The sequence below is a fragment of the Amia ocellicauda genome, chromosome 10 (assembly GCF_036373705.1).
Source record: "Amia ocellicauda isolate fAmiCal2 chromosome 10, fAmiCal2.hap1, whole genome shotgun sequence".
Taxonomy (NCBI): Eukaryota; Metazoa; Chordata; class Actinopteri; order Amiiformes; family Amiidae; genus Amia; species Amia ocellicauda.
Window position 1 is genome coordinate 26644724 of NC_089859.1, and position 27883 is coordinate 26672606.

Sequence of the window (27883 nt, forward strand, 5' to 3'; positions counted from 1 at the left end):
CAGGAAAATTCAGTAATTGTTTCTTGATTCCTGATATTTAAGTGTCTTAGAATAAAATGCCTAAACTCAGAAACAGTGAAAAGACTGTTAGTGTTTAGGTCTCAGCGTAACTGAAGTATCACAAGAGCCCTGAAATGAAATCTTAACTCGTGTGCTGTTCTTTCTCAGTTGGGAACCTTATTTATTGATCTAGTTCATTCAGCGGGAACTTGCAGCTGTGATATAATTTTGCTGGGAAATAATGCAATGTTTTGCAAGGAAGATGCATAACAAACTTCACACTGCATATATTTATGTGATACACAAGATTATGAGCTACACAACACCTCTTAAACAAAATGACGTTAGTGTGCAATACACCTTAAAGAAAGCAGTATGTAAAGCATGTGCACTGTTCAGGATTCAAAGATAGAATATATCAAGGTGTATTAAACTGCTGGAGGCACCGGAAATCAGTCATGTGTTTTATACATTCTTTTAAAATGATTTCTCTTATGATTCACATTTGGTACATTAACCCTAACAGTGCCACTGAATAGATTTTGATTAATAGCCCCAATAATGGTACGGCCAGTTACTGCTAAAAATAGCTGTCAATGACAGTCTCAATTCTTTCTTCATTTATCTTTACAAAGTGTCATGCAGGTTGCCATGGTAACGTGCCAAAAGCCTGCAGGAAATGTAGTGAATGCACTCCTGAAAAGGGAAAAATACATAGTGAAGAGCACCAAAACTGCAGAGGAAAACATGACCACCACGGTGATTGTTAGCTCTATTGTGTCTTTAAGGAAAGTGTTTCAGAGTAAGATTTTTTGGTATATATCCTTTTGGTATATGTTTTCAAAACAGTTGGCAATTGCAGACGATTGAATTCACATGTTCTTTTAGCCAGTATTGCCTCGGATTATTTTATTGGTGGCTTCTTCTAAAGACAATTACCAATGACTCTGTAAAAATCAGAGACTTATTTATTTGTGTTTATGACTTTCTAACTTCTGAGATCAGGCACTGACAATAATACACAATAAATTATTTGCAGAATGTTTTGTGTGTGCGCACCGAGCTGTGCTGTAATTGCATAGATATAATGCACCAACTAAGCAACACTTCAAATGGTTTTAATAGTTAATGTGCTTAATATAGTTAAAATGCCATTAAATCCACATTCATTAGGAAAACTTTTATGAATAAAATTGAAATAACCAACTTAATTTCCTCCCATCTGTTTCAGAGACTTCATCTTAAAGGCCTGGTGTTTTGCAAAATATCTTGCATCCTAAAGTGATTTCCATTTGATGACCTTTTAGAAATGGTGTAAAGAAAAGCGGAGATTCAAATCAGGGTGAACTTAACAAAGCCAAATCATAAGTGGAATTTAATTAACTGAAGGATGAGACCATTCAGAGCTATTCAGCACTGTCACCCTGAATGAAGTGCAAGTAATTTGATAGAAAGTGTTTACTGGAATAGAAAATCATTAAAAACTCTGAAAATCAGACTAAAATGAGTTATCAGCTCATATTGCAATCAATAGACCCACTCCACATTTTTCTGCAGTTACAGGAGCCAAGATCGTTGCTATGGCGATTTGAAATTTCTCCACTCCGAAACAATACAGTGATGGCCCTCTTGCAGAACATAATTGCGGAGTTTCGTTTGTTTAATAGATTTAAATAATGAGGAAAACCATGCAAATATATTTTTTAATTTGTGAAAATACAAAATGTTTTCATCCTCTCGTTAGAGGACAACTGTAGGGAATGATGCAACTGCATGCAGACTCTGTCATACATCAGTCTACCACATGACTATGATTTTGAAGGTGAAGCTAAATATATGTGTGGGTTTAGTTGTACATTACTGCATATATTTTTTTAAACTATAACCAATTCTGACCAATTACATTTTCACTTTGTTTTTAAATAAAACATGTTTTTCTTTTGCAGTGTGATAATGCCAAAGGACTGAGAGCCTTCTTTGATGCCATATGTTTTGGTCCAAAACATTTAATGATCTTTGGTGGAGTCTGTCCGTCGGTGACATCAATTATCGCTGAGTCACTAGGAGGCTGGAACCTTGTACAGGTAAGGATGGTTTGTGTATTACCTGTAACTTGGTTTCTCTTGAGCGTCACAGTTGTAAAATAATGAGGGAGCATTGCCATAGCAACATGATTTGGTCAGAATAGTGTGGCATAGCCAGATCAGTTTATTAAATTAGACTCTAAACAGGTATCTGCATGTTGATCATCCATGTGTACTCATACTACTGTAATAAGGTGTGATTGCATTGTTAAAATCACCCTCATTATTCAGGAATGATGTATCCTGAAACAAAAACAAAATAACAATGAAAAGAATGAAAACTGCCTCATGTAAAAGGAATTGTGAGTTGTGTCAATCTTATGATCATTACATTTGATGTAGTTTGTTTTATTTTATTTGGTAGCATACACACAGAATCTATGGGTGCTGTTTATATAATTTTCTATAAACAGCATATTTTTGTCTGCCTTCTTCAGTTCTTTTTCAGAGAGAATATGTTCGACTCGTTAATTTATAAGGACTATTCGCTATTTGGTGATGTGGTTCAGGTTTGTGTTTCTGCCCTTCCTTTCAGTTCTCCCCACTCTCTCCCACACTGTCCCTTCAGAAAAATAGGTGATCCCTTGCATTCTCCTGTCGACAACAATTTGTGTTATACACCTCCAATCATACAAGCGACATTTTATATATGGTCCGTTACTATAGCAACACATAGCTGAAGGCTACCGTGTAGTCATAGTCATTTGACCAGCAGAGTCATTTCTGACAAAGGGTATGTCAGTGGAGGAGCATCAGTGATAAAATGTCCCTGAAGCGATGCTTTGTGATGGCAAGAGCATTAGCATCTGTATACCGACTGCAAAGGCCTTTTGTGAGAGTAGCAGTAATGGGAAGAGGAGGGGGGGTCTTATGAATTGAGAAAATTATGACATGTTTAGGATTCAGTATTCATATTCTGTAATACAAAATATCATGACTATGTAAGTCCTGACTGTATATTACAGTTAATACAGTTAATTAATATAAAATTGCTCATACAAGGATTGGATACATATTAAGTTAATTTGCTTTGTCTGGTTTTTAATTGCCTTGATGTTTGCTGGGGCTCTGGCAGTTCTGTTCCCCACCTGCAGATGGGTCTGTGTTCAACACCACATTGGCAATCTCCCGTCCATGTGGGCCACAGCTAATAATTGGTTCAATTAGACTTTGGAATTTAATTTAGAAGAAAAACCCTACTGTCTTCCATGACAGCTGTTGACCATGCATGCTTTAACCTGTGAAGCGCAAATTCAATATGCCGCTGTGCTGATCGCTATCCATAACACAAGAGACTTTAACAAGGACATGGATTTCTCCTGCCTTCCACACATACAGTGCATCCGGAAGGTATTCACAGGGCTTCACTTTTTTCACATTTTGTTATGTTACAGCCTTATTCCAAAATGGATTAAATTCATTGTTTTCCTCAAAATTCTACAAACAAAACCCCATAATGACAACGTGAAAGAAGTTTGTTTGAAATCTTTGCAAATTTATTAAAAATAAAAAACAAAAAAAGCACAAAAAAAGCACATGTACATAAGTATTCACAGCCTTTGCTCAATACTTTGTTGAAGCACCTTTGGCACCAATTACAGCCTCAAGTCTTTTCGAGTATGATGCTACAAGCTTGGCACACCTATTTTGGGCAGTTTCTCCCATTCTTCTTTGCAGGACCTCTCAAGCTCCATCAGGTTGGATGGGGAGCGTCGGTGCACAGCCATTTTCAGATTTCTCCAGAGATGTTCAATGGGGTTCAAGTCTGGGCTCTGGCTGGGCCACTCAAGGACATTCACAGAGTTGTCCTGTAGCCACTCCTTTGTTATCTTGGCTGTGTGCTTAGGGGCGTTGTCCTGTTGGAAGATGAACCTTCACCCCAGTCTGAGGTCCAGAGCGCTCTGGATCAGGTTTTCATCAAGGATGTCTCTGTACATTGCTGCATTCATCTTTCCCTCGATCCTGACTAGTCTCCCAGTTCCTGCCGATGAAAAACATCCCCACAGCATGATGCTGCCACCACCACCATGCTTCACTGTAGGGATGGCATTGGCCAGGTGATGAGCGGTGCCTGGTTTCCTCCAGACATGATGCTTGCCATTCAGGCCAAATAGTTCAAATCTTTGTTTCATCAGACCAGAGAATTTTGTTTCTCATGGTCCGAGAGTCCTTCAGGTGCCTTTTGGCAAACTCCAGGCAGGCTGTCATGTGCCTTTTACTGAGGAGTGGCTTCCGTCTGGCCACTCTACCATACAGGCCTGATTGGTGGAGTGCTGCAGAGATAGTTGTTCTTCTGGAAGGTTCTCCTCTCTCCACAGAGACGCACTGGAGCTCTGTCAGAGTGACCATCGGGTTCTTGGTCACCTCCCTCTCCCCTGATCGCTCAGTTTGGCCGGGCGGCCAGCTCTAGGAAGAGTCCTGGTGGTTCCAAACTTCTTCCATATACGGATGATGGAGGCCACTGTGCTCATTGGGACTTTCAATGTTGCAGACATTTTTCTGTACCCTCCCCCAGATCTGTGCTTCGATACAATCCTGTCTCGGAGGTCTACAGACAATTCCTTGGACTTCATTGCTTGGTTTGTGCTCTGACATGCGCTGTTAACTGTGGGACCTTATATAGACAGGTGTGTGCCTTTCCAAATCATGTCCAATCAACTGAATTTACCACAGGTGGACTCCAATCAAGTTGTAGAAACATCTCAAGGATGATTAGTGGAAACGGGATGCACCTGAGCTCAATTGTGAGTGTTATGGCAAAGGCTGTGAATACTTATGTGCTTTTTTGTTTGTTATTTTTAATAAAATTGCAAAGATTTCAAACAAACTTCTTTCACGTTGTCATTATGGGGTATTGTTTGTAGAATTGAGGAAAATAATGAATTTAATCCAGTTTGGAATAAGACTGTAACATTACAAAATGTGGAAAAAGTGAAGCGCTGTGAATACTTTCCGGATGCACTGGAAATTCAGACCCCTGTTAGTGAAGACTACACAACACAGCAAACCAGGCATACATTACCCAACTTGAAGAATTGCAACCCTTTTCTGCTGCAGCACGAATTAATTCAAAACATTCTTTCATGTTAACACCAGATTTATCTTTATATCCTTTCTGAATGGAATTATAAGGAGGCACTTGCCTGTTTGAAATCTTCACTCACAGATTGTCTTAAATTGCATACATGCATTATCCTTGTCATTCAGAGCTTCTTAGCAGGAACTCTATCCACACCAAGTCAGAGCTAGGAACTTTCTACAGCGATCCTGTTCCCGAAGAGACTCCTGCCTCCTGTGTTTAATACATGGTAGTATTGCCACTGTATAGTACAATAAAGGAGGAAACTATGGATATTAAATTATTAATTTATATTACTTGTTCTTCTTGAAAAGGTGCTTGGAAGTAAAGGGATCACAAAGAATGACCTGATAAATACTAGGCAATACTAAGCAATGACAGAATTCAAGGACTGCAGTCATAAATCCAGTATATCATGTAAATTAATTAAAAACATTTTTTTTGTGTCTGTGCATTTGGGAGCCAAGGCTGAATGAATGATAATTTGTTTCTGTATTTTTTTTACTGTCATTATTTAGATTGCTAATAAAGTATTTTGTGCATTTTTAGGATATTTTTTAACTACAGTAGCTATTACTGCATCATAACAGCAACTGTAATTGAACATCCAGTTGTGTTCCTCCATACAGATGGATACTAATTCCTGTTACTATGAGGAAAATGACTACATATTTGAATCAAAAATTAATGGGAAATGATTTAATTTGTAAATTATTCTGAATACTCAATAAAGATACTCTGACTGACTGTGTATAATGACACCATGGCTTTTGCCTGGCTTTGGTCCAAACCCCCAAATTCACTGAGAATCATTGATTTGTCTGTACTGATTTCAATTAAAATAATGTCTCCTTCTTCCCTTGAGTTCTGGCTATTAGACGGCTTCCCTAGGCTTTAAAGTTACAATCCTGAAAACCTTAAGAGCAAACTTTAAAATTGAGATATTTCTGCATGTTCAGCATGTGAAAGGTGCACTATGACCTCTTCAACTGGGGAAGACAAGCACCTTCGAGACTTGAGTGTTTGTCCTTTAAAAGCAGCATAATCACTACAAACACTTGTTATGTAACCTTGGCAATTAAACAGGCCACAGCAAGGACAATCTTTATTTTGATCGGTTTCCTGAGTGCTTTTCTTCAGCAATCCAAACGGTATTTAGTGTTACTGTTTTGCCTAGAGCAAATCAGTATTAATCCCTTACTGGTAATATAGATAGACAAGTTGTATTCTTAATATACTTTATTTTTTAGCAATGATATAATTGTTTCATCTCTGTATCCCAGAGCAGTTTCTTTCTTCTTCTCTTTACATTAACCCTAATGGTATAAAATATAATGCAAAATAAATATCCGGAGATTATTATCACGTATTTCTGGTGCAATTAAACCAGAATGTGCATTAATTGTTCAACACTTTGAATAGCTCTATACACCATTTCTTTCAGTGGAATAAACTAATTGATTTATCCATTAGCTGTTATATATGCAGACATCAGACAATGAGAAAAGATAGAACATGGATTTTGGTTCTTAATCTTGACATTTTGCAGATCAACTGAAATTTGGTAATTTCAGCTTTTCTACTTCAATAAGAATTTAGTTAGAAGACAGGTGGGACCTTTTTTCTTCTTTCTATGTTGCTTTTCAATTATATGCAAATTAGACGCATCTATTGTATGTGTCATCTGATAGAGTTCAGGTTACATCTTTTTGGAGCACTGCTGCACAAAATGCCTTTGTTGCGTTATAATTGTTTTGTTATGTTTGGTTTATGTTTAACAATTAAATACAATTCACTTGATTTATTCTTAGAAATTCTGCAGTGGAGATAAATATAATTTATTTCCAACAAGAAAAAAAACAGCATCCTTACAAATTGGAGAATAGATGATAGTGATATATTTTCACAAATTAAATTTTAAAATAAAAATGGCTGTAAACTAATGTTTTAAAATGGCTCACAACACATTAGCCATAGCAGTGCTGTTGCCAAGGGCAACCAACAGCCTCCTTTGATAGTACGAGACAGGCACAGTACAAGGAATTTCACTAATTACAAGCTGATGTAACACTATTAATGCTATTCAACAAGAGACAGATTTTTCAGGAGATATTTTTGCATTACAATCTATACTACTGACAATGTGGAATCTGAAAGCCATAATCAGTGAATTTACAATCTCATCTAAATAGGTTGTCTAAACCACAAGTGAGTAACTTATAACAAAATAATACACTGTTAACTATAAAGTCACAAAAAGATACATCTTTTTATTTATTTTTTTACATAGATTATGCCATTCAATTTAATTCTCAAAAACAGTTCTGCACAACTTAGTTTGTTTAACATGCACACATATACAAATAAATAATAAAGCCATTTTAAATGAGTAGGTCTGCCATCTTATCGAATGAAGTGTAGAAATTGAATAAACTGTGGTCTGATAAATCACCGTAGTTACATTAAGTCATTACAATTCAGAAATGGTGACTTCATGTATGAATAATTTGCTACAGCTCACAGTGCTGTGCTCTGCTCACACGTCCAGGAAACATACTTCAGCCACATTGCACAACTAGATGTGGCCTGTGGTGAAATGTCATCACCTGCCAGGAGGTTGGTGGCTGCTGTTAAACACTCAGATACAAAAGCTGACTCAGAAACGGTGTCCAGAATCAAATGCCAGCTCCGTTATAACTGGAGTTGGAATGCACAGGATTTGTTTTGAAATCCATGTCTTGTAGAGCTGACTGGCACATGCAGTGCATTTGAACGAACATGGTTTGCATCATCAAATCAGTAGCAGAGGTTAATATAAGAGTAATCTTGAATATTATGCGCTTTACAAGGAGTAAATGCAAATCGGTCTAATTTCCTGAATTTGTTAAATTGTCAGATATTCTACTATTTAACATTCATTCATACAGTGTTTTCTGGTCCTGCGGTATCAGTAAGCAAAAATACCACATATATATATATATATATATATATATATACATACACTCACCTAAAGGATTATTAGGAACACCATACTAATACTGTGTTTGACCCCCTTTCGCCTTCAGAACTGCCTTAATTCTACGTGGCATTGATTCAACAAGGTGCTGAAAGCATTCTTTAGAAATGTTGGCCCATATTGATAGGATAGCATCTTGCAGTTGATGGAGATTTGTGGGATGCACATCCAGGGCACGAAGCTCCCGTTCCACCACATCCCAAAGATGCTCTATTGGGTTGAGATTTGGTGCCTGTGGGGGCCAGTTTAGTACAGTGAACTCATTGTCATGTTCAAGAAACCAATTTGAAATGATTCGACCTTTGTGACATGGTGCGTTATCCTGCTGGAAGTAGCCATCAGAGGATGGGTACATGGTGGTCATAAAGGGATGGACATGGTCAGAAACAATGCTCAGGTAGGCCGTGGCATTTAAACGATGCCCAATTGGCACTAAGGGGCCTAAAGTGTACCAAGAAAACATCCCCCACACCATTACACCACCACCACCTTTTTCCTATTTTTCCTATTCCACTACAAATAGGAAAAAGAGGCTACAATTTGCACAAGCTCACCAAGATTGGACAGTTGAAGACTGGAAAAATGTTGCCTGGTCTGATGAGTCTCGATTTCTGTTGAGACATTCAGATGGTAGAGTCAGAATTTGGCGTAAACAGAATGAGAACATGGATCCATCATGCCTTGTTACCACTGTGCAGGCTGGTGGTGGTGGTGTAATGGTGTGGGGGATGTTTTCTTGGCACACTTTAGGCCCCTTAGTGCCAATTGGGCATCGTTTAAATGCCACGGCCTACCTGAGCATTGTTTCTGACCATGTCCATCCCTTTATGACCACCATGTACCCATCCTCTGATGGCTACTTCCAGCAGGATAATGCACCATGTCACAAAGGTCGAATCATTTCAAATTGGTTTCTTGAACATGACAATGAGTTCACTGTACTAAACTGGCCCCCACAGTCACCAGATCTCAACCCAATAGAGCATCTTTGGGATGTGGTGAAACGGGAGCTTCGTGCCCTGGATGTGCATCCCACAAATCTCCATCAACTGCAAGATGCTATCCTATCAATATGGGCCAACATTTCTAAAGAATGCTTTCAGCACCTTGTTGAATCAATGCCACGTAGAATTAAGGCAGTTCTGAAGGCGAAAGGGGATCAAACACAGTATTAGTATGGTGTTCCTAATAATCCTTTAGGTGAGTGTATATCTATCTATATATATAAAGAGACAGATACAAACTAAGGGAATTGAAAAAGTTTGTATTTTCTTTCTCTTTGAGTATACTCAGCAAACATCTTTTTCTAGCAGGACCACCCAGGGGTTAGTTCAGTCTGCATGTTCATCAAGCCTTTTGGCTTTAGCCCTGCATGATGCTGACAGCAAGTTCCCTTGGAAAAGCCTAAAGTTGGCAGAAGTCTCACTGATGCAAGGGTTATTTCTGATTGGCTGCTCTGGCTTGGTGGCAGCTGGGGTTGAAGGCAAGTGTGTTAAATGAAAAAGAAGGCTGGCTGAAGTGTCAACTACAGCATAGCCTTCCAAAATGCCCTGTCCAAAACATCACCAGTAAATTCCACCTCAGCCATCAGTGGAGTACAGGGGCAATGATGATGTAGAGATGGCAGCACTTTGGTGGCAGGCCATAGCAGAAACATTCCAGCTCTGTCGTGATGTCAGGTTATAAAAGCAAGATGATGACTGATAACTGTGTAGACAAAACCATACACAAGTGAGGGTCAATTGTAATCTAGTCATGTGATCATGATGTGTTCAGCTAGCAAGTGTTCAACTCAACTGAGGACACCAGAGCAGGAAGAAGTTTGTGAATTGTTTTATTTGTTCAATTTTATATTTTGTAGCTTATACTTTATGCTTTCAACATTAATCTACATTGCACAGTTGACTTGCAACCATCAATTAAGGCCCATTCCTGTTAAGCTTCTTGTTTTTGACATATTTAGAATTGGTTTTCTTCTGAAAGGACTGACAATCAAAAATTAGAAATTTGAAAAAATATATTTTTCCATTATGCATATGTGGGTGGGGGGATGTATTTTTATTCATTTTCATATTTAAGGAGCTGACAGTGAGATGCAATATCCTTTCTTGTGAGCTGTTCTATAGTACGCTGAAAACTTTTTCTCTTTGTTGACTTTTATCTCTGAATTGACTGTCAGACATTCAGACTGCCTTCTACGTATGCTACTATGAGACATTGCGCTTTGGTATTGACGCTTTTTAGATTCTTGACGTCAGTAGTAGGAGTGTGGATAAGATGGCTTGTGTCATCAATACGTATATACTTGCACTCTGAGTAAGAACATTATGAGTAACTAATCAGGATCGAAATACCCTTTTGTGCTATTATTTTGTAAGTATATGATTTAGGTTTAATTATTGAATCTATTGAAAAAAATGATGCATTGCATTATTTTTAAATCTCGCACTGTTTCTGTGTCTCATCAGTTATTATGGTGCATTTTTATTGACCTTCTGAAGTATTTGCTGTGAAATGCAATGGTTTATACTTAATAATAAACTTCTATAAAAAATCTTCTTATATATTTTTTTAAATTTAAACTTTATAATCAACATCAGATTTCCTTGGCTCCTGTAATGAATTGAGCAGTTCTGGGTGACTGAGCAGAACACGACTGTTAGCCTAGGTTCCATGATGTGTTCTCCTTGCACTGTGAAGCACATCTAACAAGGCTTCCCTATCAGAGAAAAAAATACAGTTTCCTTGTTAAATTGTGGTTTAAAGGCAGCATTATAATGATATGCCATATATCAGTACCTGCCTCTCCAAACATATTGTATTGTATCCCACAATTTTCAGTCATTTTACATATACATCTCTCTATCGATAAATAAACATTTTGAGCAGCATCAGTACTGTGATGCACCATCTTAATCTAAACACTCTTTCAATGTCCCGTCTGCTCTGTTTGAGAGCGAAAAAAATGGAAGTGACGTTTGGAAAGTTTTTAGAGTTTCAGAAAGTCTCATGACGGCTAAATGCACATATTCATTAAGCATGTCAAATCGCAATCCAGAATGCTACATTTTGCAAAAAGAACTTGGGATATGAAGATAAACTGGTAAGCTAAAATGATAGATAATTATGATTTATATGTTATAAGCTATAAGATGTAATATTGGGCATGCTTTAAGAGTTTAGTTAATTTAATGAAAACATAACATTACAATGTAGTTTACATACGTTTTTCCTTCCTAAAAGCATGAATAAAGCTTAATGTGTTTAAAATGTGTTTACTTAACGGACACCTTACTTGGGGGAAAGGTCTACTTTAATGATCACATAAAGGGTAGTGTTAACAAATTCATATTTGCTTGGGGAACAGCTTTTTTTTTTTTTTCAAGCAGTGCCTGCTACAAGATTTAGATTTGTATACCAAATGATCCTTTTTACATTGGTATGCTTTTATTGGTTTGATTTGAATAATGTAAATTCATCTGATTTTGACACCTGATTGTAATTGAAGCACCCTTTGATTATTCATTAATTGGTCCTTGAGGAATTATGTCAGATTGAAATAATATTAGAACACAAGAAAGGAAAAAATAGAAACAGCATTTCTGCATGAAAGGTATTATTTAAAAGTTAATATTAGAGGTTGCAATTAGACATCCTTGAACATATTTGCAGGTTTTTAATTCAACATGTTGCCATCAGAATTTTATTAAACAATAAAATTATAACTAACGTTTTAATAATATGGGGGGTTAGCCTGTGATGCTCACTATGGCCAATAGAGGCAGCTTTGTTAGACGATTGCATTCACTGAGTTACCATGGAATTGACAGTATCCCACCCCCTTTGGGTAGTATTCTTGACTTGAAAGATAACCACATATCTGGAACAAAATATGTTTATTATGTTTCTAAAGGTCTTTACATGCATGAATTGTATGCAATTGTGGCTACCTAAATGAATTTGCAATGCTTTGTACAGAAACCTACTAATAAAAATCAATGTAGACCACAGCTATGTGTGTGAACCTTTTCCTATTTCTACTGTGTTATTGGTAAAATAAAATATTTTGTTTCTGTAGCATATAAGCCCCATCTCTTAGAAATGTTACAATGCTTATGGCATTGTGCTTTCTATTTAAAATTTGATTGTTGGATTTGTACTGACCAATAAAAAAAAAATGTAACCTGGTTTCACTTGTTTTTGGAAGAAAGATTAAGATGTTACAAACTTGTTTTGCCTATATGCATACAATGTTTGCACTGAATATCTTAAAAAAGAAAGTTAAAAACACTTGGAAAAGCTGTCTGACTTGGAACAGTGCTCTAAACAAGTATTGATGAGATATAAAAAATAGATTAATGGAGCTTATTAGCTTGGGGGGCGGGGCAGGGTGCAACAAGATTTGTGGAAACAGGAAAAATGGTGCTGATGGCAACTGTAGTGCAGTGTTCAGAGATCCTTTCTCACTACATGGGCTTCTTCATATTCACCTCAACACCTTCTGTCCAACACAGTGTCACTCCATTCCTGGAGAATTCAGTGCTGCTTTTGCAAGGTCCATCAACACTCACTGTGGATTGTCTGAAAGTTCATTATTGTATCACATTGTTTTTTTTTTAAAGAAGAAGCAGCCTTTTCTAATTGGTTCCTTAGTCACTTATTTTTTTTTAAAGCACTCGCAAGTATTTTCTTGCCCAATGTTAAGATGCCTTCATTCTGTTGGGAAATTATATATGGTTGTTAACTCTTGAGTGTTAAATTGCATGATGGCTTAGCATGACATGGGAATAATGTTTATATATGAGACATGTTGCTGTTCCTATTGTTTATTAATTCTAGTTGCTTCATTAAGCTTTGCAATTTAGAGCTAAAATAAGCTCCATCCTCTGCCTCCCACAGATTTCTCCTACATTCTGTACTTTTTTGGACAGCAACCAATGCTGGGTTTAGTCTATGCAATTCCACAGAGTACTATATTAAACTACTGAATAAAATATGCGAACGTCTGTATTCTGCAGGGCTGACGTAAAACTGCTTTCGTGTTCCATATTTATATTTCATGTTTGCTGAATTTAAATTAACTTCTTTTTAGTTTCGGAATGCTTGTGAAATTCTGCCAAGAAAAAAATCTGCACCGAAACATTGATGGAAATGCAGAAGTATGTGGAGTGGAGCTGTTGGAAATTCTGTCCCTCTGCATAATGAATTACTTAAAGTTTATTTAAAGTGTGTGTTTCAATAAACAATGTAGTGCCCTACAATTGAACATCCTACTGGATTGTCATCACACTACACCAGGGGTCCCCAACCTTTTTTTTAACGAGAGCTACTTTTCTTACGTATCTCGTCGGCGGGGGGGGGGGTTGGGGTTTGGTGCTGAGGGTACTTTGTCCTCGGTCCCGGGGGGAAGGGTGGTAATATAAAACCATCTGCCAGGTTATGTAACAAATGTAAATGTAATTGATGTCAAATTCTGCAAAATGTGCATTTTAACAGGCTTTCAATAATTATAGTCAATAGAAATGCAGTTGAGTCTTTGATTTGTAATAATAATAATACAAGATACACATCCATCTGAAGTTAAAAAAGTTTTCCGTAAATCAGACTAATTGTAGAAACATTTGCAATATTTACAGCTTATAGAAAATGTGTGGTTACTGTTTTCTTCTCTTATTGAACTGCAAAAAATACTTTTTTTGCAAACCAATTAAATGCCTTTAGGGTAGAAACAAAAAATTTATAATGAAAAAAATATATATCCACTGTATAGTTATGAAAGGATCTCCTTTTAAAAATGAATTGATCTCAGTGGAAAAAATAAAAATAATCTTGGCAGTTTTAAATTATTTATTGGAAAGATATGAGTGTAGAAAAATTCAATACTCTAACCTTAATAAAGTTTCTCACCCTTAGAAATATGTACGTTCAGAACACATTGCACTTGCTGATTTTGTATATTATACTTTTTAGAAGTAGCTGCACTAAAAAAAAGGTTATATTTAAACTTTTACTAACGTATTTCTGTGCCATAAATAACCCAACTTAAGGCTCAGTTAAATGAAATAAAAATTGAATCAAATATTTAAGTCATTGCCTGCCTATGGAAGATAAAGCATGACATCAGTAAGCAAGGAAGTGTTCTGGAAATGATTTACTTGAGATTTAACTCATTCTTCTGAATAACTCCTGTTTGAAAACCAGTATCATCTTTTAGACTAGTAAGACACGCAATTGTTAACATTGTTAGTTTATGTAGCTTGGGGCTTAGAGCGGGTCATCCTCCCAATCCGAGCAGCAGGGTAAAGAAGGGCATTGGTCTGAGAAGCCACAGGCAAAGTGACACTGGAGTGGCAAGAAACTAGAAAAAACTAAGTTACTGTCCTTGAGTGGCCCAACTTGACAGTGTGAACAATTTTGCCAAGACCAATGCACGGATATTGCATAATCCAGATATGCAACGCTGGTAGAGATTTACCCCAAAAGACTCGCAGCTGTGTTTGCCAGGTTTCAATTTCTGTATGTGCCAGAGAGCTTACACATCTTCATTACCATTCATTTTGCATGCGTTCTCTGTTGCACTGTTGTGGATGATCACAAGTTACATACACACTCTCACAGCCTCCTTCAGTGTAACACTCCAACCTGCTTTGCTCTTTTTTTCAGGATCGGTGGAACATTTTTGATTTCCTCAATGTTGGCTGCCATATTGTGCTTGGGGATGTGAACCTGCACATTTTAATCTTCAACAAGAGCTGCACCAAGTTCAGTAACTGGCAATACCAAATTTGGGTGAAAATGGATAATTGCAAATTCTAAATGTATAAAAAGCAAAGGGAGTTTACACATTTCTACAAACACTAGCTTAACAAAGCAGAGAGAATTTGTTTCTTTATCATTGGATTCAAATGAGAATATATGAACAGATTTAACCCCTAGAGAGTGCTTCAAATTTTCATCCACTACATTTAAGTTGATCTCTACACGATGGTTACTACCTGGATCACAGTACTACCATCCTTTTTGCTGTATGTGTGCATGATTGATTTGAAGAACATAACAATGCATTACTCTCCTGGCATCCTCTGTCACCACACCTCAGTACTATTGGTCATATGTGGGCTCTATTGCAAGGTAATGTGCAGGAGGATAGCCCACTGCAATGAGCCCTTAAGGTATTGGAGGCTGGGCAGCTTGGCATTGTGATCACATCAGCCTTTTAGAATCCATGCTACAACTCCTGCAAGGTGTCAGAAGGGTATGTAATCGTTCCCACATGATATTAGGAAGAGTTTGTGATTGTGTGCCCAGGAAGAATACATTTATGTGCTTCATTGTGTGTGTGTGTATGTGTGTGTGAGGGAGAAGCATGGTGAGCTCCCTGCTATTATGTATATTTTCTCCCTCACCTATTTAGAATGAGATTTGCATTTATAATAACTGTTGCACAGGGGGAAGGCGATCACGGACTTTTAAAAAGTTTAAATTATTCAATATGCACTTTAGTGGATGTGTTGTTTTGGGGATTTATGAAGGCATGTCCAGAAAATAAGCACTGTACGCATTGATGGTGTATGTATTCAGAGACCTTAATGAAGGGGGAACGATCGGGTGGGGGAGTATGTAATAAGATTACCTACCTGATCTTTTATCTTCCATCTACAAGTATTCGGCTGGGTAAATAAAAGTATAAGTGGTTTGGGGGAATACTTACTGAACTGGGAGGCGGCTTCTCCGGAGCAGGTCTTTGTTTTAACTGAGGTGAGGGCGTGTGCGTGCGTGACGTGACACTAATGTATTCTGTTTAGCAGAGGCGTGCTCACCTCTTACATAGGGGAAACCAATATAGGCTAATAAAAGATTACCTGCTGGGTTCATGGGGTCTGTGTACTTTAAGATATTTATGTGTAATGAATGTTTTAATGTGATTAACATTGTATTTATTATCGAATATATAAATTGTGGGTATTTAAAGAGATTTTGGCTTTAATTAATGGTTTAGCCAGGAGGAGGGTCTATTGAGGCTAGGCTATATAAGTCCCCACTAGGAGACCTCAGGAAGAGAGATGGGTTAGGAGAGATTCTGCCTGCATGTGTTTGCACAGTGATACCTTGGTTTGAGTTTGTTCAAATAAACTTTTGTTACTTTTGCTAAAAACAGTTGTGTGCCTGCCTGCTTGACTACAGCAATGAAGATCACCCCCACAGTGTGTGTGTTAAATTCGATAATATTTCTTATTTAGGTCATACATTCTAGTTCACTATGAGAACTGGGGACGGGTATGAATCATTTACCTCAGCAAGTGCTTTCAACAGGATATTAAATATGCATACCTAATTAATGCCTATCCAAAATTAATTGGGATTAATTAATCAAAATGAAATGAATTTATATCTTGCCAACGGTTTATTTGAAGTTCCAGAAATCTTCCCTGAACTTATATGATGTGCAGGCAGACCTGGGAACCAAACTATACAACATAAAGGCAAATATGGATTGTTGAGAGCCTACCAATCTGTTGTTATTATATTTTTTTTTAAGACCCCACATTTAAAATTGAAACATTCATATTATAGGAAACTATCATTTCTCTTTACAAGGTTACTGGTGAGGCTGAGATGTTCCTTGGGGAAGGCCGAGTCCTAAGGCAGGAAATGAGTGAATTCTCAGGAAAAGGGGAAGGGGGTACATTAAATATTAATGAGGTAACCGTCTACATTAGTATTGAACATCCTGTAATTAAGGAGCTTCCATTTCTTGAAAGCCTAAGTGTTCCACCAGTTACATTTCCTCCTAATAGTGAAATGAGAAGTATGCCTAGCCACTGAGTCACTGAGATAATTTGAAGGTGTTTACAGTTCTTCACTTTGAAGCTGACACATTCTTTGTTAGGTGATTACCATTTTTAATTATTTTATTATATATGTTTTAACATTATGCAATTATTTATACAAATCTAAAAAATGAGAGAAACGGCCCCAGTTGTACCAAACGTACGATAAATCAGGATAAAAGGAGGCCTATTTTTGGAACACTTCACTTTTCCCCATCATTATAACGTAACGTATGTTCTGTGAGTCACAAAGCTTTCTGACTGCTTTGTGACTGAGATACAAGTGCTGCAGATTTTTAGCAAACCACAGCAGAGTGGCTCAGATTTATCCAGTGTTTCTGCAGCACATTAGCAGTGTTCTGTTTAAAACAACACATTAAGTTACGAACTTTGCAAGATGTCAGGAGTGGATATAATTACTTTAACACAATGCTTAACACATCATAATAGTCTCAGTTGCAAGTACAGTTGCCTCAGAATGTATCCATACCAATGATACATTTTAACTAACAGTAGATTCAGCAATTAAAATGTGAAAATATCTATATTCTAGATACAATGTTCAGATGTATTCACACGAAGCTTCTTTGACATTAATAACTTCAAGAAGATACTGCTTTAACACTTTAATTGGATTCAATTATTAACAGTAAGCAAAAAGATACAATGTTCTTATGAACTCATAGGTTATGAAAGATTGAGATATTACAAGAGAAGTCAGAAGGCATAAATGTTTAATTCAGGAAGGAGAAGTTTGGCAAAATCAGCATTTGTTGTCCTGGTACAAGGTGTTTAATTGTTATATGGACATTGTTGGAGAGTAACCAAAGCATGGCTAAAATGGGAAAGAGGAATTTCCCAGAGGAAGAGCAGAGAACAAGCAGTTGTGTGCGACTAAAGATTGGATCAGTTTGTGTCTTTGTGTGTGGTATATTTAATCACACTCATCTATGGTTTGAAAAGTTTGTCTGCTCTATGCAAGGCCTTTACGATACATTACCAAAACACTTGAAAAAACCTTGGGTGTTTTGAACATCAACATCAGAACAATTCACAGTCCAGGGGTTTTATAGTTCCAAGAAGATAGGGAAAAAAAAAACCTCTGATTGGAAACAACACATCTCAACACAGAAATGACTGAGCCCAGATCACTTGTTAGAGAACAGGCTAAAACCCCATGCCTCACTGACTTCACAAAAATGAACAGTCCTGTGGGTAAAAGTGATAACTGCAGAGAAGGCCTGCTTTACAGACAGGTACACCTTGTTCATTATTCTTGCATGCTGTAGTCTGAAAGGGATTGTTTTATGTTTGCTCTCACACAACACAGGCCACCTGCCAAACTAATTTAGTTTGTGTGCCCCTTCTGAAAGTTAGAGGTTAGCATGGCCATCAGCAGCTCCAGACAACTGTGTATTTAGGTTCATGCCAGCCCAAGTTTTTAAGGAGGCAAGGAGATCACCAGGGGCCAGCACTCTCAATGCTGTTTTCATACAAAGTCGTTCAGCTGCAGCTGTTCCTGAAAAGCTGTTGTTAATGGAAAGCAAAGCTAGAATCTTTCCGTCTTCCTCCCTCAATCACTTATCATCTTCCATTTACAGCTCAGTTTCTTCAGATAAAGATGAATGAGAAACCTCCAAGTACAAAATAATCTAATTCAATTGACCTTTTTTCCCCATGTATAGATTGTTTTGTCTTACAGGGAATCAGTTAAGTGCTTTTGGCCCTTTGTCCAAAAAGGAGAAGAGGAAACAGCGTTATAATGAGCAAACAACATCTGAGCAAATGCAAAGCTGAGTTACATAAACAAACACCAAAACCAACTAAATAAACATGGTATACGATCATTAATTTCTGAGCTGCATACACTACACTTTAGAACATATTTTCTCTTTTTTCTGCACATCAACAGTGAGGCTAAACTTTGGCGTTAACACATTTTTGAAATATGAAAAAAATATGAAAAGAAATAATACGTTACCATTCATCGAAATTCTAAATTGCTGCATAACTTATGCATCTTACTCCCATCCCCAGCTATTTCCTGACTGTACACATCGCTCCAAGTAATTATCTGACTGGACATCTCCAGCAATAGCAGCAGCATTAATTCCTGCAAATTCTTTTAACAGCGCCCTAAGGGAATAGACTAAGAGGATGAATTGATAAACTGGGCAATTACCAATGAGGCACACACTTTATTGGTCTAGTTTTGATTGCAGAAATTTCCCATTTAAAGGCAAGAGTTTTCCATTCAGTTTATTTGATAGTGTCTTGTATTTCAAACTAATGATGGGAGGTTGCTAGTGCAATATGTTCCTGGTGGGATCAAGTAAAATTTGTAGTAGTAATGGGGGTATGAAACGGCATTTTGAATCATGAACTACAGCTCATGTGTATTTTCTTTTTTCTTTTGATATTTAGATATCTGTGAAATATCGATGTGCCTTAGCTCTCTGAAGTATAAATTATAATATTTATGTTCCATACAAAACCTCTGTCTGACAAAGGTATCATACCGGGATCCATTACTAACTACGGACGCTAGGCATTGCCAACATTTATTATAAAACCACAAGGGTATTCCTTTCAGATGCACTAAGCCTCACTCTGAAAGATGATGTTGGCACAAGGCAACCTTGGCTATTGAAGTCGACCCTTACTGGGCTGATAAGAACAGAGCAGAGGGTGCAAGAAAATAATAATTCAAATATTGTTTGGACAAGAAGTCATAGTTGGACAGCAGGTCGGGTTTCTCATAATCAAGTTTAAATTGTAAAACAGATAATAAAAAGATACACAATAATGTAAGTAATTTTGAGTGCTTTCCACATTATTTATAATATCATCCTTCCTCCAACAATAATCTTTTTGCTTTAGCTGCGGTTGTTGTTTTGATCACAATCAGCTCCTACAATTTACAAGCAAGAACTGAAAAAGCAAATTGCTAAAAGAGATTGTATTAATTTGACTGGGACATAGACCATGTCCTGATAACTTGTTACTGTGGATAATTATATTTCTAATGCATGCCTTCTTTATTTAACCTGTAAGCTTTTAATGTGTGATTATATTCCAAAACACCAGGATTTCTTAAGCAGGCAGTGATCAGGAAGTGTTGTGCTTCTGAGCGGTTCGCAGCTGCTCCTCGACTTGCACAAGTTACATCACTGACAAATCAAAATAAATTCAATTGGTAGGCAGAGATTCCTTTGTCAAGCACATATGATGAAGAAAGTTGGCTGAAATCCTGTTGAATGCATCAACATGAATGAATTACTTCAGCAGCTGCATGGAGAAATGCCTTGGCTCTGGCCTGGGAACCAGAGGGCTGTGAGTCCAGACCTCCTGTGAGGCAATGCTCTTGTACCCTTGAGCAAGGTATTTTACCCAGAATGCTTCTGAACTGTTAATGGGCTCCCATAGAAGTTGCTTTGGATAGAACATTAGCCAAATAAACTGATGATGACAATTTCAGTGACAGTATATACAATTGTGTACCTTGACTATGAAAAATAAAGCTTTTGTCATCATTTTGGTATAATTTGATAAATGAAAAAATCCACATGCATGTTAGATTTAGATCTTATAAAAGTAAATGAATAAATAGTAGGATAAACAAATGTCTAAGAAAGTTTGAGACTTCCAATGCAACAACTGTGTATCTGATGAAGGAGTGAAGATGGAATTGACATATAAAATAAGAAATATCAAGAAATACCCTTTTGCATTCGAAATTCAAGAAAATAAGTAGATTGCAGGACATGCCCTGTACCCAGAGGATGTGGGTGAGTTCTTCAGGAAATAAGAATTCAGCCCTTCCATGCCTCTCATGGCATCATGTTTGTTTTAAATGTAGGTGACAGGAATGTTTTTTAAATATGATCAGTGAAGATTTAAGACATGATAAGGTTATTATAATCAGTCAATTTAACTAGCTACTGAGTCATGTTTGTGACTGGTGATTAAAGGCCTTTATAGTTTGTTTGTCTATAAAAAATAAATGAGATGCAGCTCTACAGTGTATTACATATATCATCCATGTGTACACATTCAACCATAGCTATACTTTCTTCATTGTACACAATCTGTATGCACATTCAAACATATGTGTCTTATCAACACAGAGCTTTGAGCGTGCTTGTGGCCATTGAAACGTTACCATGTTTATGATTGTTCCCTTGTGTTAACAATGGTGATTCTGCACATTTACACTCCAGATTGGAGAGACGTCTGTAAAAACACAGTATAATACGGAAAAGAAGGGTTTATTTAGTTTGAAACAGTAGTCAACAACTGTCTGAATAGTTACACAAATATATTTGCGAAGTATGTAACAGTAAATAAATGATGTGCTGGGGAAAAGCAGATGAAGAACTTCTGCAATTTCCTTAAGGCACTGAGAGTTAATCTGGCATCTCAGTGTAAACATTGATTAAAGCTTTCCTTTGATGACGAATAGAGGGGTGGTCTTCAGAAAAAGATGGCGGTGTGGTGCCACAGGATTTATTAACATTGTAAATAGGGTTTAACATGGATGGATGGCATAATGCAAGCTGTAACTTATATTTTGCATCATCAATTTGCTTGAGCAATGTAAAGTGTTTTATCCGATTCATAACAGTGAATAAAACATATAGGAACTGTATATAGATAAACCTAAGCAAGACTGGTAGAAAATTGAGGGTAGCCACAGAGACATCCAAGAGAACATTACACCGATACTCAATTTACAAGCAAGAGCACAGCCCCAAAAGAGCCTCCATCCAACCTTACATTAGAGTATTTACTGTTTCAAAATGGCTGTTTTGCAGTAACATAATATGTGGATTCTTTTTTTTAGCATTATAGGCTGAATCACAAAGGAGACTTTCCTCTCTCATGGAGGAGGAAAGCACCACTTTGAGGCACATAACTGTAAATAATTCAGTTACAAAACAGCAATCATTCAAGTAACAACTGCCACAATGGGAATGTAAGTGCCTGCCTAGTCTGCTCTTCAACAAAATTACTTTTTTGTTGTTTTTGTTGCCCTGAGCACAACTCTAAAGATGTTGTTCCTGTTCACTTTACTGGCTACCTAAGTCACAGGAATATTTGGAGATGAGGAGAAACATTTATAAATAATAGTTTTGAGAACAAATGACACCAGTAGCCTACCACTGCATATGTATTACCAGAGAAAACCCTTTTAGACTTTATTTTGATCTACTTATTTTGCTCTGGTCTAAAGCACATGAAAGCCTTTTTAAGAAACACTTAACATACTGTTAATGTTATTCTTGCTCTGAGCCAGTATATATTATTATTATTATTATTATTATTATTATTATTATTATTATTAATAATAAACATTAATGTGGTTAAGGTTAATTTTGTACCAAGGTATCCACGAATAGAGTCATCATAAAAATGCCAGAGGTACTAATTGCATGTTATTTCAGTTGAGAAGGTTTTGTTAAAGCTGGACAGAATTAACATTTTAAGTGGATGTAAGTGGTAGAGAACTGTTTAAGTTTGCTATTTCCCATTCTAAAAATAAAGGTAATCAATGCAGCATATATTGGTTACAAATGTATCAAAACCTTTTAGCAGTCAGAAGCATGCAAACAGAAGACCTGGGAAATGGTTCCAGACACAAAGTCTCTTTGTCGGAGCAGTGTGGTATGTTTCTTTTTAAAACTGACAGATTAGGAAACTAAAGGGAAAGCTATAATTTTGTTCTTTTCACAAACCCACCATTGTCTGATGTGATCTCATTACTTGTACTCATTACAGTTTCTTTTCTGCTCTTAGTACATCCTTCTTGTTGGTAGGTTGCAGGGACATGTCAATTATGATTTAATATTAGCTGTACTAGTAAGGCATATCTTTGTATTGTACATCAGCGAAAAGCACAACATCTAATAGACCTGGACACAATGAACCGTAAGCCATTTATCAGGTGTGCTCTTGGCTGAAATGCTAATGCTGTGCTGAAATTGTTTACCACTGTAGTAAGGGTTGAATGAAAAATGCTGTGAGTAGTGGAATTAATGATTTGGGAATGCATATTGAAGTGCAGGCCACTTGTGGAGTTTTCTAAGACAATGTCTGTATTTGTGGGTGAAGTGGTATAGGTTTGTTTGTGGTCTGCATGGACACTCCATTATTTTGTTATCTTTTGCTGTTGAAGGAAAGACTGTGGCCTGTTGATCATTCAAGAATCTTAACCTGTGCTTATATGGGCTTTAGCTCGAGCTCCTGTAGGGATGTTTTGTAGGCTCCCGCTCTCTGTGGACTGCCTGGCAGAAAAGATCCTTGACTATTTGCCTCTTAGCTCCTTCAGAAGTGATAGCTCAGTTTCCTATGGATATACCGCCTGTTGAACCTCATCAGCTTGCCTGCTAATGACTGAAAATAAATTTGCCATGTCCTAATTGTACGTTACCCAACTCCTTCATTCCTCTGAATTATTGATTAATTCAACAAATTAAAAATAATAGCAGGTGTTCCCCCCCGACCAACCCCCTCTCAGTTTACTCAGATTGCATGTAACTGTCACACTGGCTTCAGGGATATCGATCTAGGTGGAGCTTGGTGCTTGAGCAACATCCTTTCAATGCCTTTGCTGATAGAGAAAACAATACTTTTCCAATGTATTGTTTTTTCAAAGCTCTGTGGCTGATAATATTGAGTACATTTTCACTGCTGCCGAGATTTCAGTTTCTTTGAGGGAGGTTCCAAGCGTGTGTTATTTTAGCTGTGCAACTCAAATGGTAAACTATAACTCACCATTTCAAGTGCACAAAAGCTCTCCACTTAAGAGTATTCATTTAACATCCAAGAAAATTCCTCTGGATAAAGACCCTTGGGGCCTGTGTTTTACTGCTGCTCATTGATGCAATGTTGTGAAGATATATGGCATTAAATACCCACATCATTATGACTGTTTATTTTGACCTCCTCCTGCATTGAAATACTATAGGTGCCATTCACTTATGGTTCATGTGATGAGATAGAATGGCTTCTTTCATAATCAAACATTTTTCCAACACTTTTGCAGTATGACCTGGGAATTCCTACATCGCATAATGTTTCTTCCTTTCATTCGTGACTATTAATTTGTGCCTCCAGCTTTCCATGGTCATTTTATGTTGGCCAACCTGCCTGTTAAATCATTTTCAGCTGACATGGTTTCATGCTGAGACCCACATGGAAGATATGGTCATCCGGTTCAGAGCTTAAACAAGTCTCATTAACGTCAAAGGTGTTACATTGTTACAATTGTATTAAATTCATGAAAAATGCCCCAGGGTTGTTAGAGCACATAATAACCTTGCTAGAACTTGAAGCTGGATTACAAGAAAACAGAAAGGGAAAAATAAAGGCATCGCTTAATAGGACAGGGTTGATGTTTGCTAACAGCATGTGTGTCAAGGTTTATGGGTCTTCATCTGGATGTCATTGCTCTGTGCATCATTACCAGTAAAAGGGCTCATTCAAGGTACAGTGTGAAAGCAAACTGAGTGTGACCACACTTAGGTTATGATTTCCGAGTGTGGGGGGCTTTTAAGCAAGGTAGGTGAACCCAAAACTACCTGTGGTAAATGGAAGGTTCTAATTAATGACTTAGTGCATGTGAGACATACATTTAAAAGGTACAAAGTATTTTATTAATGTAATATTTTACAATGGCTGACCAACCATTAAACTCTCATAAAGATTTGACTTGGCCTGCACCACAGTGATCACTGAGACACAGGCCTCTAAAGTAGAAGAGGGTCACAGTAATCCCGTGATCCACAGGACATTCCAGCACAACCAAGCCCGATGCAGTGCACTGCTATCAGCTGGTGTCGTTTTTGTTCCTATTTAAAGAGTGTATCCCCTGGAGACAAAACTATTTAAATCCGACTTAGCATGAACTTCCTAAAGGGTTGTGTTTAATTTAAAAACCAACCACAAAAGCAGAGCATGACAGTGATACTATAGCTCTTGTTAAAAGTCATCCAGGAACAAACCGTAATTTATATACTCTGTATTGTCCTTGTTAAACCAAGCATTGCAATTGGTGACAGATTAGCCTCTCCTATTATCCTGCTTGGGGTAACAAGCAGGAGACAAGACCAGTATTACACTGATAAAACCATTTAACCCAACTATGAAAAGTACATTGATTGTTCATTGTCATACCTGCTATATTAAAATGCATGTTTTGTTTGCTTGTTAACCCTTTTGCCACATTCTCACATCATTCCTTTAATTATAATGATGGAAACCATATTTGTGCATCCATTCTTTTCAGTATGTGACCTTTAACTTTGCAACTCACACAGCTGCATTTTCTCCTGCTATAAGGCAATGCATGCCTGTATTGTTAAAGGAAGCAAATAAATGCTTTTGCCATTTGGTCTGAAAAGATTAAAGCAAACTATTATTTATTACTGTATTTCTTTCTTTCACAGACCACTCTATCCAAGACAATATGATTTAATTATTTACAATGAAGTGTTGCTTACTCAAAAGTAACATATTGCAGTACTAGATTAGTCTATCAAACTGGAGAATATAATATACACCTAATGTTACACAGTGATGGAAAAATAAGAAAGCACAGTACAGTAGGGATAACTACAGAATATAAAGTGCAGGTTAACAGTACAATAAGCTTGGACAGAAATGAAAAATGAGACCAAGGTGTTCTAAGCTACATCATGGCTTTTAGAACTTATTTCAGAACCAGAGAGTTCATCAAAAGGTATTTGCAAAATAAGTTAATCATTGTGTGGTTGCAAGCGCTGCTCACTACTATTTGTAGGCTGCCAGGCAAAGAGAAAGATTGTAAAATGTACAGGTGCAGTATAAATCCAGTAATCCTAGATGATAATTCACAGTATTAGCAATCCTCAAAACTGCCAATGAAGCTGCAATTCCACACTCTGCAACGAAGCATAACCAGTATATGTAGAACAAGATATGATAATTTTTTAGTCCTATTTAAAGACATTCATTTTAAGGAAAACAGTCAAGGTAAATACTATTATGGTTACAGAACAGCAACTGACTACGTTATTAATAAGTAACGAAGCAATGTCATATGTACCATAGTATGCTTCTGCTGTAGAAGACATTCTTAACAACCCTGTCTCCTTTTTAAATTACATAACAGTGTGAGATGATAAATGTCTTTTCCCTGCCTATGCATACCCCTGAGTTTCAATGCTGTGAATATAGTAGGAGGAAATTGATTTGGTTTTGACTATATGGTGCAGCATGTGACTGAGTGCAATGAATCCTGGCCTCTCCCTGCAGCTGTTTTTGAAGGCTGTAGCTTTTCTTTTAATTTAACATGTAGCCTGGGTTCTTGATCCCAGTCTTTGGCATTGTATTAACATGTTACACCCTCAGTCAGTTCCTGTCTGTGGTGAAAGACAGAGTTTCAGTGTGAGATAAATGCCAGCTGTTATATTATTTACTGTTCCATCTAAATCACTTTTATTCTCCACACTCTTTCAGTGAAATGAGTTTGGATTTTTAATTTTTGTTTTGCATCAAGTCATGTTAACTCAGTATTGTTCTCTTAATTGACAAAGTGTAACATATAAAACATGCTGCTGAACATGTCATGCATAACCTACATATGACCAAGGGTTGTATTTTAGCTCTGTGTCACCTTAGTTTTCCTAGTTATATAAAGAGAGAACTCCATCTTTTCACAGATCTCTTGCTGTTTTGACACTGATGTCTCACTATTAGAATTCTAAGAAACTTCAGACCCTATTGTGTTTAGCTCGGGGCAGAGTTAATGAATTTCAAAAATTAAACTGATTTCTCAGTGTGCTTCCCCCTGAAGCTTCATATAAATGTATGCTGTGTTCTGGCTCATGGTATGAATTCAGACTGTGCTCACATTGTGATCAACTTGGCAAGTAACATTGAAAGGATACCTTATGACATGTGTCTGATTTTGGAAATCACTAGTGTTTCTGTGTAAGGAAATCTATAATTGCAACACAGCATCTATTATGAAGCCAACCTGAATAAACACAAATAAATTAACGGATTGATGTTTACTGTTGTATGGTAGGTGTATTAAAGTCACTTGGTGTGATTCAGGAATCAATTGGTAGTCTGTGGATTTGGAAAATACCGATTGAGTGCTATGTCATTAACCCAGCTTTTGTTTGAAAATCACTAAACATGATGACTAATATTGTTGTTAATTTTGCCTTCCAGAGCATGCAATGTGTTGCTCATTTCCCCCAATGTCACACACTCTGATTTGGTTTGATTGATATTCTTTATTTATGTAGAACTGTAGAAACATTCCTGGTGTACACTGACCACATGCTTTTGATTTTTACAGACAATTGGTTATTGAAAATTACCTACCATTTACAGTCTTCTGGTTACTTTCAAGGAAATTATACTTTTCCTCCTGCATATTAATTATTTAACCTTATGTATTGATAGCATAATTAAGTTGGTGTGAGGTGTGTCTTGAAGCCATGGCACTAACATCACTCTACATATTAAAATAACTGGATATAAGTGTTCTGGTGTCATTATGTGGTCAGCAGTATGGAGGAGAGACTGTTGTGTTTAACAAAACTGAAAACATGGTGCTGGGGCCCTATTATCATGGTCTTAATAATGCTACCTAATGCCTGCATTCTGGGGATCATTAAGATCTTTCCTGGGGAGTTAATAACCAACCGCAGTGCATTAGTCACAGCCCATTTTCTTGAAGTTTAACATGGTGTTCACTTTTTGCATACTATTCTCAGTTTCACCAAGCTGTTCATAGGGATTTCTTCTCCATATTCACACTTATTTTAGATCTGTGTATTTGACATGCTTACTTTAATACTCTCAGTAGGCATAAGACCAG

At 37.0% G+C, this 27883-nt stretch overlaps 1 protein-coding gene across 1 annotated transcript in view; it reads left to right on the forward strand.

The window, feature by feature from the left end:
* The window catches only part of gabbr2 (gamma-aminobutyric acid (GABA) B receptor, 2), a 237120-nt gene that overhangs the window by 59515 nt on the left and 149722 nt on the right, over positions 1 to 27883 (forward strand). Inside the window, exon 2 of the mRNA XM_066715759.1 lies at positions 1947 to 2084. Within this exon, the coding sequence (XP_066571856.1) occupies positions 1947 to 2084 (138 nt within the window). The remainder of the gene's footprint in view (positions 1 to 1946; positions 2085 to 27883) is intronic.